Below are 18,338 nucleotides of genomic sequence, written 5' to 3' on the forward strand. Positions count from 1 at the left end.
TTGCCTGTAAGGGTAGGTTTAGGTGTAGGGCAATAGCACATACAGTTTGTACAGTATAAAAACAATTATGCCTATGGAATGTCCCAACAATTCACAAAAACAAACATGTGTGTGTGTGTGTGTGTGTGTGTGTGTATAGTGCATGTAATTTGTCGGTTTTAATTTCAGTTGATATAATAATTACTTTGTAGTGAACAGTCATTAATTATATAATAATTATAATAATAATACTCACTGTTCTCACTATAATACTGACCACAGTGCTGATGATCTTTTTGAGAGTCTAGCTAGGTGCATTTAAGATAGCATTGGTTTAGTTTATTCAAGTATCAGATAACCCATACAATAAAAACCGGTACGTGGTTCCAGTATAATCCTGTATATAATCCTGTAAATCCTGTATTTAGTCGAGTGAAGAAGTGAACAATGTATGAAGGTTTTTGGCTGAATAAAACTGATAGTATCAAGTAAATCTCTTGTTTGATTGTTGTGGCGTGTCTTTTCCCTCTGCCATCCAAGTACACAAACCTCTACTAAGGAAAATGAGAAACGTTTAATTAATGAGGCTGTAAGAAATGGAAATACATTTGTGACCCTGGACCACAAAACCAGTCTTAAGTCACTTGGGTATATTTGTAGCAATAGCCAAAAATACATTGTATGGGTCAAAATTATTGATTTTTCTTCTATGCCAAAAATCATTAGGATATTAAGTAAAGATCATGTTCCATGAAGATATTTTGTAAATTTCCTACTGTAAATATATCAAAACTTAATTTTTGATTAGTAATATGCATTGCTAAGGACTTCATTTGGACAACTTTAAAGGCGATTTTCTCAATATTTTGATTTTTTCTGCACCCTCAGATTCCAGATTTTCAAATAGTTGTATCTCGGCCACATATTGTCCAATCCTAACAAACCATACATCAATGGAAAGCTTATTTATTCAGAAATATTTCGAAAAATGTACCCTTATGACTGGTTTAGTGGTCCAGGGTCGCACATACATATACATATATATATATATATATATAATTTTATTTTTGCAGAAACTGTGATACGCTATCACTCAAAAGTTTAGGATTTTAAAGAAATTAATACTTTTATTGAGCATGGATGCATTAAATTGAATAAAATTGACAGTAAAGACATTTATAATGTTACAAAAATGTCTGTTTTAAATAAATGCTGTTCTTTCGACTTTTTATTCATGAAAGAATCCTAAAATGTATTACAATCCATTTATTATTTAAAATCTCTGGGGTTAATTTATGTGATAATTTATATCCTAAGAACTGACTAAAAGGTTTGGGAGACCCTGGGTTAAAACTATATTTGAAAGCAGGTGTGTGTCACTGTTTCTGTCATACTCTTTCAGTCTTTTGACAGGGGCTGATGGCTTCTTGGTTTCTACTGGTTTGGCATCAGCCTCTTGTAATCGCATGGCACTGCTTGACAGCGGATGCTGAAGCCCAACATTTCCCCCACTGCAGGAGACAACAACCAATTAGGTCCCTTAGTAACAAAATACATCCAGAGTGTGCAAAGCTGGTCTCTAGACACATATGGTGATGACTTAGTTTGAAGAAGCTCAAATAGAAGACCTTTTATCTTGTGTTATTTCATAGTTTTGATTACTTCGCTATTAATGTAAAATGTGGAAAAAAGTAGTAATATAGAATGAGTATGTGTCTGTAAACTTTTCACTTACAGTAAAAATAATAATACTTAGGAGGTACGTCAAAGAACACCACAGTATAATCATGTTAGATGGTGAGAAAAACCCCCAAAACATTATTAATATGGTACATGTCCAAAAAAACATGGTATTACCACAGTACCATGTCCAAAAAAATGGCATAACAGTAGTAGTACGAAACCATAATCAAAAACCAGATTAATATTATGTCAACTTTTTTATATGATTGTTGTGTTGACTTAAATATAGCGTCAACACAAAACATTACGTTAACAGTGGAGGATATTTGTCTGTCACACAAATATCAAACACGTTATCAGATGGGCTGCTATAACAACCACATAAGCTACTTACATTATCCGTCCAGATGAATTCAAGGGCTCAAAAAGCTGCTGACACGAACCTCGAATGAGGCTATATAACCTAAGATACATAGTGTGTGTTTAAATCATGCAGTTTATTCACAAACACACACACATGACTTTAGGTAGCTTGGCGGACACTGAGGGTCGCGTACAGTGTGTTTAATGTAAACGTCATACTAAATTTCAGAGGGGTGTTTTTAATTAAATTTTAGACGCTAGCGTATCGAATGTGACGTAAAGTATTTTTTAATTAGGTTTCATATAGTAATAACAGATAATATAACTATAGTGCTTCTTTACTTTCATTAAATGACCTTTGCAAATACCGCCAAACCTTTTTTCACTTAAACTGGTTCCCCCTATTTTCGAAATAGTCGCGTCTATTTGACAAACTCCGCAAAGCACTACGGGAACACGTGCGGTCAAGATGGCGGCGCCCTTCACTAGAGTTTATAGACCATTATGGAGAATAATAACTACAACTACATTAAACAAAGGCGTGCGAAATGTTTCGTCCACTAGGCAACAGTGGTCTGCGCAAAATGTAAAAACTGCGGGTGTCGCGTCTCCGTGGGCGCTGCATGGAGCCGTTTGTCTGCAGCGGCTGCCTGTGGTCTCTCAAGATAGGAGCCCTATTGAGGACGAGTTCATGGAGCTAATGCACCAGGTATGAACGAATCAATATTTGACATGAAATATATAATGTGACCAAAACCTGTCATAAGGGTTAATTTTTCGACATTTTTCTGAATAAATAAGCTTTCTATTGATGTATGATTTGTTTGGATAGGCCAATATTTGGCCGAGATACAGCTATTTGAAAATCTGGAATCTGAGGGTGCAGAAAATAAATAAATAAATAAAATATTGAGAAAATCGCCTTTAAAGCTGTCCAAATGAAGTCCTTAGCAATGCATATTACTAATCAAAAATTAAGTTTTGATATATTTACAGTAGGAAATTTACCAAATATCTTCATGGAACATGATCTTTACTTAATATCTTAATGATTTTTGGCATAAAAGAAAAATCGATCATTTTGACCCATATGATGTATTTTTGACATCATATGACACCATGCTACTTAAGATTGGTTTTGTGGACCAGGGTTACTAATATTATAATTATTTTAAATACACCATGCTCATATAATGTTTTCGGATGGTGTAGTTGGTGATGGCACCATTTACATACATATAATTTCTTTTATTTTTCAAATTTTAGTGTGCTATGTAGCATATTTTGAGGCTGTGTGTCTGTATGTATCTTAATATTGTGCTCTGCCCTTCAAGCCTATCCTTATAATGCTGCCCATCCATTAATCTGCTCGCCATGAGCCACCTATAACCAGCATAACTTACTGTTTCAGATGGAGTTAGAGAGAAGTCTGCTTTCGGACCATGAGCTGAGGCTCCTGGAGGACGCTGCACGGATGAGCCGAAAACAAGAAGAGGAATCAGATGAAGAGGAGGAGGATTATAGAGACAAAGACATTTTCACAGCCCAAGATCTGGAAGATATTTGGGAACAAAAACTGAAGCAATATCAACCAGCTCAGAGATCACAAGGTAAGCATGATATCGGCAGTGATAATGTCTTTTTAAAAAAAAAATCAGATTAAATCATTGCTTTGATGCAAGTCGTGTTTTTAAAGACATTTCAGAGTTATAAAACATGTTGAATGTACACAAATTACAGGTGTTGACGAGAAAGGCGTGAGTTCTTCAGAGCGTTGTTTAGCAGAAAGCCTGATCTTGCTGGTGAAGAAGGATGTTGGCAGTCAAAAGCTTTGGCTCCTGCCTCAGATACAGTGGCAGACGGGAGAGACACTTCGACAGACGGCCGAACGTGCTCTTGCAAGTCTTCCAGGTACATACAAATTTGTCTATTTTGTTTATTTATACATATATACATATGTGTATTTTATTCACATATCTTAATTTTTATTATCTGTGTTGTTGTCTCTGTGTATTGGAAGCTTATTCTGTCATCAAAATAAAATCCTTGTGTGTGCAAACATACTTGGCAATACAGCTCTGTCTGATTCTGATGCTTATATTGTACTAGTCATTTAGACAGCTTCAGGTTGGTCAGTTTTAACTGGAGAGTTTATGTCAGCTTTTAAGAAGAGCTGATAATCAAACATTTTTAATAAGCTGTTTACAGGGCAAGAAAAATGTAAATGAAACATGATTAAATTTTCTGGTTAAAGAAAAATTCAGTGCCAAAATTCAAGACTGTAATTCTTAAAGCGAATGGGCTGCAGGTTAAATTATTAAGCTTCTGTTTAATTTGTCCTCTGTAGGTGCTGATCTAAAGGCCACTTTCCTTGGCAATGCACCCTGTGGATTTTACAAATATAAATACCCAAAGGACATTCAGAAAGAGGGCAGTGTTGGAGCCAAGGTGTTCTTTTTCAAAGCGTTGCTATCCGGCCATAAGCACTTACCTCTGGAGAAGAATTCATTTGCCTGGGTAAAAAAGGATGAACTCCAGGACTTCCTGAAGCCAGAGTACCTAAAACAAGTCAGACGCTTCATTATGGCTCTGTAATATGGGAAGACATGGACATGATGGAGAATATGTTGGAAAACAGACCGCGAGTTTATGCTTTTCATATTTTTGGACTATGATTCCATGAGTTTGGACCCTATTCCATCATATGATGGCAATATAAATGATGTTCAGATTGTCGTATAGATGCACTCTATTGTCATCTGTCATGTATTTGTATATTTATCCTGCTTGTAACTGGAAACCTATATGACGATTAATGCAATATTAAAAAGGTTGGTTTTTGACTTCATAACATGTGATCAACAAGTGGAGAAAAGTCTGTCTTGCAAAATAATGCTCAGGAGGCAGAGTTCCAGAAGTCAAAATTAGACTTTATTGCAAGAAGACAACAAAGCCGAGATAACTGCAGAACATCTGAATCTTTCTTTGTCCAGGATACCATCTTTATACAATTTTGTTATCGGACGGTCGCTGTCCAATGAGCGTAGAGACCACTTGTTGATGCGTCATTCCCAGTACTTTTCCACGGTTGTTTTAGTTTTCATAATGCTTAATTTCATTGTAGAAAAACACCTGCTAGTCTGTTTTTCAAAAGAACTTCTCTTATCTACCACTTTCCAGGTGCTCAAGGTTACAAAGGCAGATACATTTTAGTGAGCTGTCAGGATTTTAAAGAGTTGTACACACATTATCTATTTCCACACTATCTCATCCTGTGGCATCTCCCATCTTTGGTACTTCCTTCTGTACCGCAGGCCATGAGGCCTACACAGTCAGTTAGTTTGGCCTTGAGGCCTTCAAAATGCACCCAGCTTACATATGAGGCGGACTAACTTTCACAAACATGCAAAGTATCTTCTTCAATTGTGTTCTGTAAGAAAAATAAAATATTTCATCAATCTCATCTTTTTTTTCCCCCTAAGTATTTTGTAAAATGTAGCATGAAATAATTTTCCCAGCAGGGTGGTGGTTATATTGTTTGTTATTCCTCTACTTCACTGTCACTTCTTTATCAGTGTATGTATGTTGTCCTTTAAAAACTACCACTTGAGGGCAGTAGATGGACAAAGAATGGAGGACAGACCATCCAACTGGAACTTTCCCCCCCTTCAATGAAACAAAGGATATCCAATTATGCTTTTGGCCAGTATATTTTTGTCTTGTCAAATTTAAATGCCTTGTACTTGGGGTTTCTCTTATGCACTTTTATGTCTCTCTCTCTTGCTCAGTTGTCTAATAGTCATTGACTTTTGTGCTGTGCTGGTGGAAATTGGGATTAGTAATACTATGAAATATTTAGGCACCTTGATTATCAGTGTTGGGCAAGTTACTTCCAAAATGTAATACATTATATATTACTAGTTACTGTCTTTTGAAAGTATGTAGGTCTCTAAAAATTGGCTGTAGACAGTCATTTCTGCCAGTGTTTTGGGATTTGGAGGAGAAATTAGTTTCAAAATTCTTCATAAATAGTGCAGCTGTGGGCTTTGCAGTGGGAGACTTTTTTTTTAAAGAACACAAACTTAAGAAAGGCCAGTTTTTGTAAGGCTAAGTGATATAGGACTTCTTTGAAAAACCTCAATGGTCCTAAAAATAGGCTTTATTTTCTTTATCCAAAAATTATTTCTTGTTTTGTTTGGGGGGTAAAATATGACAATAAATATTAGATATCTCTTGACCGTTTTTGTGAGATTAAGTATACGCTGAAGCGGTACACTCCCTATAAAAAGTACTTTTCATGTTTAATTCTGCTTTGCATTCACCCCAATTAAGTAGCAGCAGTTTGTGGGTCACTGGTGACTAAAATGCTTCTCCATTCGTCTTTCAAAACTGCAAACTGCATGTTTCTTTCTGCACTTTTCAAGTCCGTCCATAAATTGGATTGACTGATCTTGCTACACCAGGACATGAACATTAACAACATCTATTTAGCTTTGGACTAGGAATATTCTTTCGTGTCAGTGAAAATTTACATTTAATGAACATTAAACAATAATTTGCATAAGTATTCACCCCCATCAAGTGGATGACAGCAATTTCAGACTTTCATTTAAATGGATAGGTTTCACTGGCAATGGCAGTGTTTCTCCATTCTTCTTTCAAAATGGCATGCTTCTTTCAGCAAAACAAATATCGTTTTAAGTCATAGGAGTCTTGTGGTTTTCCTGCAGGATTTTCCTGTATTTTGCACTTTTCATACCCTCACATGCCTTCAAGGTCTTGCTCTAGAGAAGCATCCCAACAGCATGCCATCACCATGCTTCACAAAATATATGTTGTATTTGGCTGACGTGTGTTTAGTTTGATGGATAAAAAGCTTTATTTTGGTCTCTTCAGATGACATCTCTTCCAGCTGGTCTTGGTGACCTCCCTCACTAATCACTAGTGTCCTCCACGGTCACTCGGTTTTTTGAGGACAGCCAGCTCTAGGTAGATTTACAGCACTGCCATGCTCTTTCCATTTCTTAATTATTGATTTAACTATACTCCAAGGGATATTCAATGACTTCTTGAAGTCTTCTTGTAGCCGTTCCCTGACTTGTGCTTTTCAATTACTTTTTCCGCTGAATTGCTTAGAGGTTTTTTTTTTTCGACTTGATGTAAGGTTTGCCACAATATTGACTCACCAGAAGTTGGAGCTCCCAGACAGAGTTGCTTTTATACAATCAGCTGAAACTCTCTGACTGCACACAAGTAATTTTAACTATTAATTTGATTTATTTACGTGTCATTTAAGGGGGGTGAATACTTATGAAATTAATTAGTTTGGATTTTATACTCAGTATTATTTGAAATGCCTTTATAGACTTTTTCTGTTGATCAGTGTCAAAAAAGCCTAAAGAAGTCCAGTGTGATTCATTGCTGTAAAGCCACTAAACATGAAAAAGTATTTTATAAGCACTGTATCTCAAGTCTGCCATTAATCCAGATATTGGCATATTGTTCTAGTTTTATTAGTTCAGGTATACGTACAGTGCTCTCTGCACCTCAAGACGCTAGTGTCTAACCTAATAACGGTGAGAATAAAGAACATTATGCATGTTTGCTGCTAAGACATTTCGACCCAAATCCCATTTCAAATTAAATTGGCCACATTTAGCCCATAAACACGTTTTACCTCAACAGCTTAATTTATAATTGAAGGTTAAAATGGGGGCTCAGAGGTCTTCAGAGACATCTAAATGGAGCCGGGAAAGCAATAAATGGGTGCGAGTTCGAACCTTCCCTCCCTTTAAAGACCTCAAGCGCTGGGCTCAGCTGAATGAGATCAGGTGAGGTTATTGAGGGGATGTACAACAATTAGCTGATCAGCATGTTTTGTCCTCGTTCATGTCTCAGTGCTTTGTCATGTCTGAGAGGATTAAACATCCTTTGACGATATTAGAATTGATATTCCCTCTGCACTTTTTCCTCTCCTGTTTGTTTGTTGTTAGACACCAAATCCCATTTCAAATTAAAGTGAATGACTGCCCCTAAAAAACAAAGCCTGGAATCAATCAACCATTTATAAAAAGAGAGCCCAATGCAAAATCTTTGGCTGTACGTTATGAAGTCCCAAAGAATAAATGTAACCCCAGTTAACCTAACACTGTTTCCATTTGCTTTCTTTTTTAATCCAGAAAAGCCAATTTAATTGAACAAGCAAAGACTCTATTGGTCTATAAAACTTCAGCAAAAAAAATATTATATGCTTATCCCAGAGCCAACGGTTTTTGGACAAGGGTTTTCAAAGTTTTTGATACCAATGAATCCCAGAATTGAATATACTTTTGTGAGTGACCCCTATTTACAATATAAAGGCAGCTATTTATTTTCATTTCAAGACTCATTTATACCGTGTGAGAAGTGTAGTACAACTTGTTTACAAAATTAAATAATTCACTTTCTGTGACACTTAAGCCAAAACAAATATAACAAATATTTTTATAATTTACTATAAGATATTTAATTTATATTAAGATTTTTTTTCTACACACAATTAGACGTGATGAACAGCTGATAAAAACATGTGTCATGTGGATTACTTGTGGATTATTGTGATGTTTTTATCAGCTGTTTGGACTCTCATTCTGATGGCACCCATTCACTACAGAGCATCCATTGGTGAGCGAATGATGAAATGCTAAATTTCTCCAAATCTGTTCAGATGAAGACAAAAAGTCGTCTATAGCCTGAGGGTGAGTATTTGCAACAATTTGTAATTTATTGGTGAACTATTACTTAAATTTTTTTTTTCAGTTGATATAACTACATCTTATAGTTATATCTGCTATATAGCAATATTTGTTAAACAACAAATGATAATGCCATGCACTTTGTTCACTTGTCCTGCTTTGTAGTTTCAGCTTACTCCAGAACATACACTGAACATACACATTGCATTAGAAAAACCAATGCATTCATGCTCCGACACCTGAATGTTTTCCAAGGCGGTCTATCCTATCAGGCAAAGTTAAGAAATAGTGTTCCTGTAGTTCAAACAGTAGGGCAAGCAATGTACTAGTAACAGCACGTTTCCAGGGAATGCATGAACTGATAAACTGTATACTTTGAATGCAACGTAAGTTGCTTTGGATAAAAGTGTGTGCTAAATATAAATGTGAATGTAAACGTAACAGCAAGATAGTGGAACTTAGGAAGTGCATGAACTTACACCCAATGCAAAATCTGTTTCGATGAAATTCCACATAAATGCATAAATGTAGTGAGAACTCATAAAAACCACCTGAACAAACCAAAACCTTTGCTAACATATTAAATTAAGCATCTAGATACACATTCCACAAAGAGTGGAATGTGGCAAGTAAAAACACACTGGCATGCCTTCAACACATAACCAACATTTCCTGAAAATGCTAATACATGCACTCCTACTCCTAATTGTTGATGCATGAAAAAGAGTAAAAACTTGATGGCTTTAATTTGCAATACGGTTACCCGTAAAAAAAAAGAAAAAAAAAGAAGAAGCAATATTTAATTTAAACGAACTTCCTTATGTCTTCCCACACACCCATTGGATTTCCAAATAAGCACATTTGTAAAGATGCACACACATTTTCCTTGTAAATGAGGCTAAATAAAGGAGATATAGAGATGGAGAGTGGTTGCTTTCCTATGTTGTTTATGTTGGTTCACTAAAATGAAAAAATTTAAAAGCAACCTTCTGAAAAAAGTAGCTGCCAAAAGAAAAATCTTCTCACCTCAGATGCATACGATGTATTACATCATGCCTTACCTCAAATAACTGAGCCATTAACAAAGGTATCATGTACTGTAATCCATAATTTGACAGCCCTCGTGGATTAATGAAAGCAATTGGCCTTGCTGTTTAAACCCTCGTATGTTCTTACGAATTTTAATGCATTTTGCTGGTCAGGATGATATAATGAGTACTCAGTATGGACCATTAGACATCAAAGCACACAAGGTTTGCAACCTATGCAACATTTCCAGTTGTGAGAAATGATTTGTTACAATAGTGCACCACTGAAATGAAACCAAACCACGTGCAGCCTCTTTAAATGTGTGATTACCCAACTACTATACTGTTGGATTTGTTGTCATAGGTCAGTAAATATTGGAACATGAAACAGCCAAAGCAATTTCACAGGTTAATTGAAAGTTTACCGACATTGCCCTTTCTGCAATTTTATGTCCAGTTCTAGTTTTTAATCACCTCCAAAATCTACTGTGATAACACTAATAACCGGTTTTCACTCCAATATCATCTTCTCCCTAAGGATTATCGGAGTCCTTCAGAAATCCACTCTCACTAGAAGGAGATCACATAATTAGATCTGTCTGTCTTAATGCATTCATGATATAAATGGAGTGAGGTGTTAAAACCATGTGCTCATAATCACCGATTGTGCTCCTTGGTGCCTTTTTAAATGGTTTATTTTCTTTTGTGGTCTTGTTTTCTGCCTTTTCCCATATGGCGGTATCACTTAGGTGGCATTTGTGAGTCAATAGATCACTATAGATTTGAATGATTGCTGTGTGGCTCTCTTAGCCGCAGCTCCATCACGTCACCTGAAACTGCTGGGCCTTGTTTCTAGGTGACATGGAATCAATATGCACTTCACGCTACAGCTTTCCAGAGCAGTTTGTTTGTCATCAGTTAGTTCGGTTGGTGTGAAAGCGGTATTTCAAACTAGGGAACTGGTATGAACAGCAGTTCATCCTAAATTATAAAAGTGAACTGTGAAAAGTGAAAAGTGAACTCACAGCTCCTTGAGCCTGAATAAATTTGCATTCACACTTTAATTTTATGCACTACCTCATATCACTGCAGATAGATTAATAATATAGTCCAAATATAATATAGACAATATCTTTCTGGCAGATTGTCATTTGGCAACACTGGATTGGCGCTCATGCTGTTTTGTGTCAGCTTTTTCCTGAGGCCTATATATCTTGACAAGCTAATGATCCAATTATGTGTCTGTCTCAAAAATGTACAGTTTTTTTTTAACTCCAGATTCTGTCAATCACAGAATTATCTTTTATGGCTTTAAAGGAACAGTTCACCAAAAAATGAACATTTGCTGACAATATACTCACCGTTAGGTCATCTAAGATGTAGATGAGTTTGTTTCTTCATCAAAACAGATTTGGAGAAATTTAGCATTACATCACTTGTTCATCAATAGATCCTCTGCAGTGAATGGGTGCCGTCAGAATGAGAGTCCAAACAGCTGATAAAAACATCACAATAATCCACACGACTCCAGTCCAATCACTTCCAGTCTAATTATCCATAATCCAAATCTCCAGTGAAAAAAATCCATCACATATTGTCCTCTCACATCAAAATCCACAGATAGGTCATGTGGATTACTTGTGGATTATTGTGTTGTTTTTATCAGCTGTTTGAACTGTTTGAACCATTCATTTTGACGGCACCCATTCACTGCAGAGGATCCATTGGTGAGCAAGTGATGTAATAAATTTCTACAAATATATTTTGATGAAGAAACAAATTCATCTACATCTTGGGTGGCCTGAGGACTTTTTAGCACATTTTCATTTTTAGTTCATCTGTTCCTTTAATATACTAGCTAATATACTGATACTTCTTAGCTGTGCTTTCTAAGTCAAAAATCAGCTTAAGTGAACCTGAAGCCCTAATTTTAAATATTAAACTTCATCTCACACCAATTTGGGATATGAATCATACCTCAAATCATGTGTATTTTTAATGAAAGGTGTGCTCTTAATTTTCTGTGCGATCGTATTCACACATTTGTTTTGAGTCTGTAAGAAACGCCTTGCATCACCAGAGAAACCAGCCAGAACACTATAGTAACAACTTAGCAACTACTTTGGCACTAAGAGTATAACTCCCAGAAACTCTAACATTTTGCATAAGGAAGCAAGCACCATTCAAATTTTCTTCAGAAAATATACCAATCCAGTTGCTTCCTGAGCAGATAACTGATAAAGTTTCATAATGTGATACTTTTATTCAAGGGAATAATTCTGAATATATAGCTAACGCGGATGAGTGTTTTATTTCAGCTAACAGATAACCTAATGGATTTAAAACTAACCAAGTCTTTCACTTTTCAAAGATTCTGCAAACGATCCATAGTTAGCAAACTAACCCAGCATCAACCATCCCAAAGGTCTGGATGAGTGGCAGCTTGGCATCACCCTCTGTCCATTTAAGATGACAGAGGCTACTCTACAGCCAGGGGAAATTATGCAAATGTTATATTCCCATAAGTGAAACTTGTCATATCTGAATGTCAATGCTGATGTATTACCTACTGGAGAATTTGAACATGATCATACTATGAATCCAGATGTAACATTTTAATGCTGTTTAATGAATCTTCATGGCTTTATTTGGATTATTGATTATTTAAATCTCAATGTCTGGCATCCTAAATCCTGCAGTGATTATTTTATATGATTCACTCTCACTTTAGCTTTATGATCGGCATACATTAGAATGGCAGCTGCTTTATTTTACATTCAAGGTCTAGCTATATAAAATCACTCAATCTGTCTTTTTAATAAGCTGAATCAACATCCAAGAATCAGCATCCTATAGTAATCTATATTTTGCAGTGCGCATTTAATTACAATCATTTAATTACAATCCTTCAGATTTTTCTGGGCCACATTCATGGTAATAAATAAATGATCTGTCTCAAAGCAAACTCTATAAAGGAGACTGTGCTGTATATTGCTAATAATAAGTCAGGCTCTGTTAAAATGCTACTGTCAGGCGTACATAGATTAAACAAACGCAGAGAACAAACCTCTGTGTGACTAACAAACAATGCAGTTATGCTGAAGGCGGTTGTGTACATGAATCTCATTTCTAGTAGGCTAATACAATGCACTAATGGCATTTACATCTGTTCAGTTAGTACAGCTTTTATCCAGAGTGATTTGTAAACAAGTATGCTACTGCTACAATGCAAGGGTTTCATTTAACACGTTTGATTACCACAGTTTACGGTGTGCCTATTTTCATAGATCACCTACCGAGTAACAGGACATCTTTACGGGTTGCGTTGCTGAAGATAACTTTATAACCTGCGACCCCGGCAGGACTCGAACCTACAATCTTCTAAGCCGAAGTCAGACGCCTTATCCATTAGGCCACGAGGTCTCTGTCAATAATGGGGGATGTTAATCATGTACGGCTTTGTTCTCAAGGCTGCTTCAGAAGCGGCACAAAGACGGCGTTGTCACGTGATAGCCTACTTGTTTTCTGCGCCGACTGCTAGTAATTTTTTTACAAAAATACACTGGAAGAATTTTTATTGAAATATCAGATGACAGTCTGATATTTTTTAGTGCGATTTCAATGGTTCCATTTCAGTTTGTTGCAAGATTCAGCTCAAACACAAAGGATTATAACTAGCCTATAACCTAATCATTTAAACAAAAAGGAAATTTATTTCAAATTGTATTGTTTTTTTAAGCACGTTTGCACGTTTAATAACAATATTCATCATTACCTCTTGAATAAAATACTCTGTACAAATGCTCAGTTGTCGAACAAATGGCCAAACAGAGACGGTTCTCGATTCAATGATGAGTCGGTGACTTAAAACCTGCTCTAGGGTGCTTTTCCTAAAAGCAACTGTCGCAAGTTACTGTGATCATAGATGGTTAATGACGCTTTTGGGAAGCTCATCCCTAATCGATTTCTGGACGAATCGATCATCCCGATTTAAAAAGATTGGACTCTGCTAACGATTCGTTGATTCTAGCGATAGTTTATGAAACACTGGCCTCGTGGCCTAATGGATAAGGCGTCTGACTTCGGATCAGAAGATTGCAGGTTCGAGTCCTGCCGGGGTCGCGGTTTTTAGGGGATTAATTGAACCATTCGCCTATCTACCACCCACCGAATCTCATCAGGAAAATTCCACTTTAATGCTGGGTACACACCATAAAATAATCGGGCCGATTTCTCCCCTTCTGACAATCCTATAATGTCCCGATTATCTTGGTGGTTCTGAAGATTATTTGATCAGATTTTCCTGTGGTGTGAGGTGTGTTAAGAGTGACTGAATCTGCTGGGAAGAACGTCGGAGGCGCCCCCATCAGAAATCCTGATGTGTGGGGAGGAACCCCGAGGACACCACACACTATAGGAGCAAAACGGTTAAATCTAGGATTGTTTGTCCTCATGTTTGTGGTCTCTCACATCTTGAAGATCTTATAGATTTTAAAAATCTTTTAGTGTGTACCCAGCATAACGTGAATATTTGTACTCTGCTCACTATTCGTCTATGCCTTTCCATACATCCTATTTCCCCGTTAGTAGCCTATCTTATTCTCCTACTCATGCTGTAACTCTAAAGGTAGCACTTGAGAAAGAAACACCTTTCATCATGACAACTACCAGCAGATTGACAAGTGTTTTCCCCCCCAAACACTTTATGCACTGCACTGCCAAGTGAGTAACCCACCAATGTAACTTGCAAGTATGCTACTATTTTGTGGACATGAATACTGATAAATATACATTTTTATAACAAATATTATTGTTTATAACAAATATTGCATTTTATTACATTAATTTCCCAATTAGTTGATTAGTTAACAAACTGTGGGATTTCTTGGCTTGCTTGCTTGGTAACTCTCTGTATCGCACACAGTAATCCAGCTGAGTACAGTTGTTGGTTTATTGTTGGTGTATTTGTGATGGTCTAAATGAACAAAACCATATCTAAATCCATAATACATCTATTCTTGTGATATCACCACATTTGCATTGATCCTGTGTTGACTACTGTTTTTTTTATATTTATTTATTTATTTATTTTTGGTATGTCCTTGGAAATTTGTGGTTTAGTTAATTTCTTCTTTAACTTCTTCAGAGTCTAAATGTACAATGTAAGTATTGTGACATTCACATGCAATTTGTGCACAATTGTGTCTAGCTTTATGTAACAACGGAGCGGTTTGTTGTTGAAGACATTGAGAACCATTCAGGATTTACATGACATTTTTACAGGATTTAATATACTATATTTAATATATATTTAATATATTTACAGGGATTAACATATCTTCTTTTTGGTGTTGTTCAGAACGACATCTACTTTGGACTCCACCATAAATCTAAACAGCAGCTACCATAAATATCCTTGTCTCCTCAAATAAATAACCACTAATTGATGTCGTGGCGACACAATATATTTCTAATCAATTTAATGCCTCTCTTTAAAGTAGAAAAACACCAACTCAGCACATTAGTGAACATTAGACTTACCAAAACACATTAGAGAGGGGAAGATTAACTTACTACAAATATATTTCACCTAGCGTAACCTAATAGACCTACAGACTTACTGATGCAGTCAATAGCATGCAAAACACTCACATTAATGGGTTTGATCAGATTGAAAAATGCTGATAAGGGCTGTTTTGGTTACTGGAAACCATTTGTCTCTAGAATAATTTGAGAGCTACGATCATTAGTGTGAAAATGTGTCTCATAATTGTATTAAACAAGACGCCCTCCATATAAAGGCTTTCAATTTTGTGTACGACAAAGGGCTTATGTGAGATCCTCAGATTTGTCTCTGTACCTGGCCTGGATAGATTTATTGCTCTGTTAAGGGTTTTTTTCATGGCCTCTGGTGGTAAACTGGACCCCAGAAACGAGATGTTCTGAAAAGAAAAAATCAGCAATACTGCACTTTTTCCTTTTTTTTAATTTTTTTTTTTAAAGATTTCATGAGACAATTGTGGTTAGTAGAACAATTAAGCAGACTAAGGTTTACAACAGGGACTGCAGATTTCCTACACCATAAAAGACTGTAAAAATGTTGCTGCACATTGTAGTTTTGGTTACTGTTATTTGTCTTCAGTAGCTTATTTTTTGCCCATTACAATAGTTTAGAAAAGTTTGGTAGCCTTGGAAAAACTGTTATTACTAAGGGTGTTCAGGGAAAATGCCTACAACACAGTTTTGTACTTAATCTATCACTGTTACTATTGGCCGGTTAGGGATTCGTGTTATAGACATGAGTGATACATAAATGGACATGGTGATTAATTGTGTGGCTTGCTGAGAAGAGGTGTGATATTACTTTCAAGTGGCCTGAATTTCACCTCATATGAAAAAAAAAAGACTTGAATTGAAGGAAGAGACATATCTAGCCCTCATTCTGACCCTCAGAGGATTTTCTTTTTCCTGTAAATGTTACCACATTGGACAAAAACCTACTGCTCACAACAACTTATTTTGTTCAATCTTTTTATTAGCTTGTTTTCTTGTGATTAACACAGGTTTTGATTTTCTTTTTGGAAGTGATTGATCATAGGCTTCTCTGATCTGAGCTTACGCATCTCAGTTTTTGAGTGAACATTGCCAAAATCGTTTTCATTTGAAAACTGAGGTGCATATGAGCTCAGATAAATGAGGCCTACAATCAATAAGTTCCAAAATGAAAACAAGACCTGTTCTAATTGAAGGAAATGAAAGTTGATTGAATCCAAGATTTGGTCATAACAGCATAATGAGAGATTTACAAGTAATAGTATGCTACTGGAGCACTTTCCATGGCTACCAGTTTAAAAATGTCAATATAGCAAGAAAAGTACTTTTATTGTGTATCATTTTATTGTATATTTACATATTACAGATATATCACAAAAACTTTTGGGTCCTTCAATGTCAACTCAACCAAAGGTCTTTGTATAAAAATGATTTTGATCTTTTTTTTTTTTTTTCAAGTACTGATTACTAAGTAATCCTCTGTTTTGTAGAGGGCGGTCAAAATGACTATTTTCTCCTTATATTTGGAGCCAAATTACAGAAGGGGAAACATAACAATTAATACTTTACTTTTAAACAGAGGTTGTAACTATCTTGTTTCCCACTATCAAAACACTTGCATAAAACATACCTGTCTGAGTGCCAAAAATACTCTTTTTGCAAAGTGTGCATGCTGTAACTCAAGATATATCAGTATCCTTTTAGATTTGGGTTCTTAACACATGTTTCCTTTTGCATAATCATTTTAAGACCCTGTATGGTTCAATCCCAGAGATATGGTGATCTAGGCTCAATTTGCAAATTGTTGAATTCTACCCATTTTCAATGGACAAAATATTTTGCCCTTCCTCACTATTAATGATTGTCTTTCTTCTGAAAAAATATTAACAGAATACCAAATTTTAGCTGAGTAAGTTTCTGAAATGTGACCCTGCACCACAAAACCAGTCATAAGTGTCAATTTTTCAAAATTGATATTTGTACATAATCTGAAAGCTGAATAAATAAGCTTTCCATTGATGTATGGTACAATATTGGGCTGAGATACAATTATTTGAAAATCTGGAATCTGAGGGTGCAAAAAAAATCGAAATATTGAGAAAATCACCTTTAAAGTTGTCCAAATGAAGTTCTTAGCAATGCATATTACTAATCAAAAATTAAGTTTTAATATATTTATGGTAGGAAATTTACAAAATATCTTCATGGAACATGATCTTTACTTAATATCCTAATGATTTTTGGCATAAAAGAAAAATCGATAATTTTGACCCATACAATGTATTTTTGGCGATTGCTACAAATATACCCCAGCGAGTTAAGACTGGTTTTGTGGTCCAGGGTCACAAATATGGTTGATTTGACACGGAATGATCCTTTAGTTATTTAAATGACATTTAGCTAAATGTGATAGTGATGTCAAATTATAATTTGCGTTGCACAAGACAAACCTCAACAGATTTACTGTTCCCTGCACTGTGTTATTCTTCTTATTTATTTTTATTGGCTGATGATGTCTTGAACATTTATGGGAAATACCTTACTTCTGCATTAAAAAAATAAGGTGGATAATTCACACACTGTCTGTGGGTCTTTTTGTCTTTGGTATTAAAGGGGTCATATGATGCGATTTCAAATTTTCCTTTCTCTTTGGAGTGTTACAAGCTGTTTGTGAATAGATAAGATCCCTAAAGTCTCAAACCCAAAGAGATATTCTTTCTAAAAGTTAAGACTTGTCCACATCCTCCTAAAACGGCTCGTTTAAACATGCCCCCACATATCAACGTCACTGTGCGGGAAGATTTGCATAACACCACCCAAATGTTCATGCAAAGAAAGAAGGCGTGACTTTTATTCTCGCTGTAATATTGTTGCCGCCGCCATGTTGTGAAGACGCTGTGTGTTTCGTTGTGAAAGCGAAACTACTTTGTTTGGTCTTCCAAAAGAGGACGATATCCGCTTCGCCATGCCTAGAGCTGATCTGTGCTGGTCGCTGAGG

The 18,338-nt window shown here is 35.9% G+C and overlaps 2 protein-coding genes and 2 non-coding genes across 5 annotated transcripts in view; 2 read left to right on the top strand and 2 right to left on the bottom strand.

The window, feature by feature from the left end:
* The window catches only part of LOC107749690 (28S ribosomal protein S11, mitochondrial-like), a 10,915-nt gene extending 8,698 nt beyond the window's left edge, over positions 1 to 2,217 (bottom strand). The window contains exons 1-2 of the mRNA XM_016564839.1: positions 2,057 to 2,217; positions 1,374 to 1,490 (exon numbers count right to left, since the gene is read on the bottom strand). Of these exons, the coding sequence (XP_016420325.1) occupies positions 1,374 to 1,490; positions 2,057 to 2,136 (197 nt within the window). The 5' untranslated portion in view covers positions 2,137 to 2,217. The remainder of the gene's footprint in view (positions 1 to 1,373; positions 1,491 to 2,056) is intronic.
* Positions 2,218 to 2,455: 238 nt separating this feature from the next.
* Positions 2,456 to 5,891, top strand: LOC107749691 (39S ribosomal protein L46, mitochondrial-like). Of its 2 annotated transcripts, none has more exons than XM_016564840.1 (4): positions 2,456 to 2,734; positions 3,437 to 3,635; positions 3,766 to 3,936; positions 4,370 to 5,891. In XM_016564840.1, the coding sequence occupies exons 1-4, from the start codon at positions 2,495 to 2,497 to the stop codon at positions 4,618 to 4,620; spliced, it is 861 nt and encodes a 286-aa protein (XP_016420326.1). In that variant the 5' UTR covers positions 2,456 to 2,494; the 3' UTR covers positions 4,621 to 5,891. The 2 variants fall into 2 exon arrangements, with proteins under 2 accessions (XP_016420326.1, XP_016420327.1); XM_016564841.1 differs by having other exon boundaries at positions 4,373 to 5,788.
* A 7,246-nt stretch (positions 5,892 to 13,137) lies between these two features.
* trnar-ucg (transfer RNA arginine (anticodon UCG)) lies at positions 13,138 to 13,210 on the bottom strand. Its single transcript has one exon. It is a non-coding gene; the product is annotated as a tRNA-Arg (tRNA).
* Positions 13,211 to 13,836: 626 nt separating this feature from the next.
* trnar-ucg (transfer RNA arginine (anticodon UCG)) lies at positions 13,837 to 13,909 on the top strand. Its single transcript has one exon. It is a non-coding gene; the product is annotated as a tRNA-Arg (tRNA).
* The last annotated feature ends 4,429 nt before the right edge of the window (positions 13,910 to 18,338 follow it).

The sequence above is a fragment of the Sinocyclocheilus rhinocerous genome, unplaced genomic scaffold, assembly GCF_001515625.1.
Source record: "Sinocyclocheilus rhinocerous isolate Xijiao unplaced genomic scaffold, SAMN03320098_v1.1 scaffold1263, whole genome shotgun sequence".
In the NCBI taxonomy this organism is placed as follows: Eukaryota; Metazoa; Chordata; class Actinopteri; order Cypriniformes; family Cyprinidae; genus Sinocyclocheilus; species Sinocyclocheilus rhinocerous.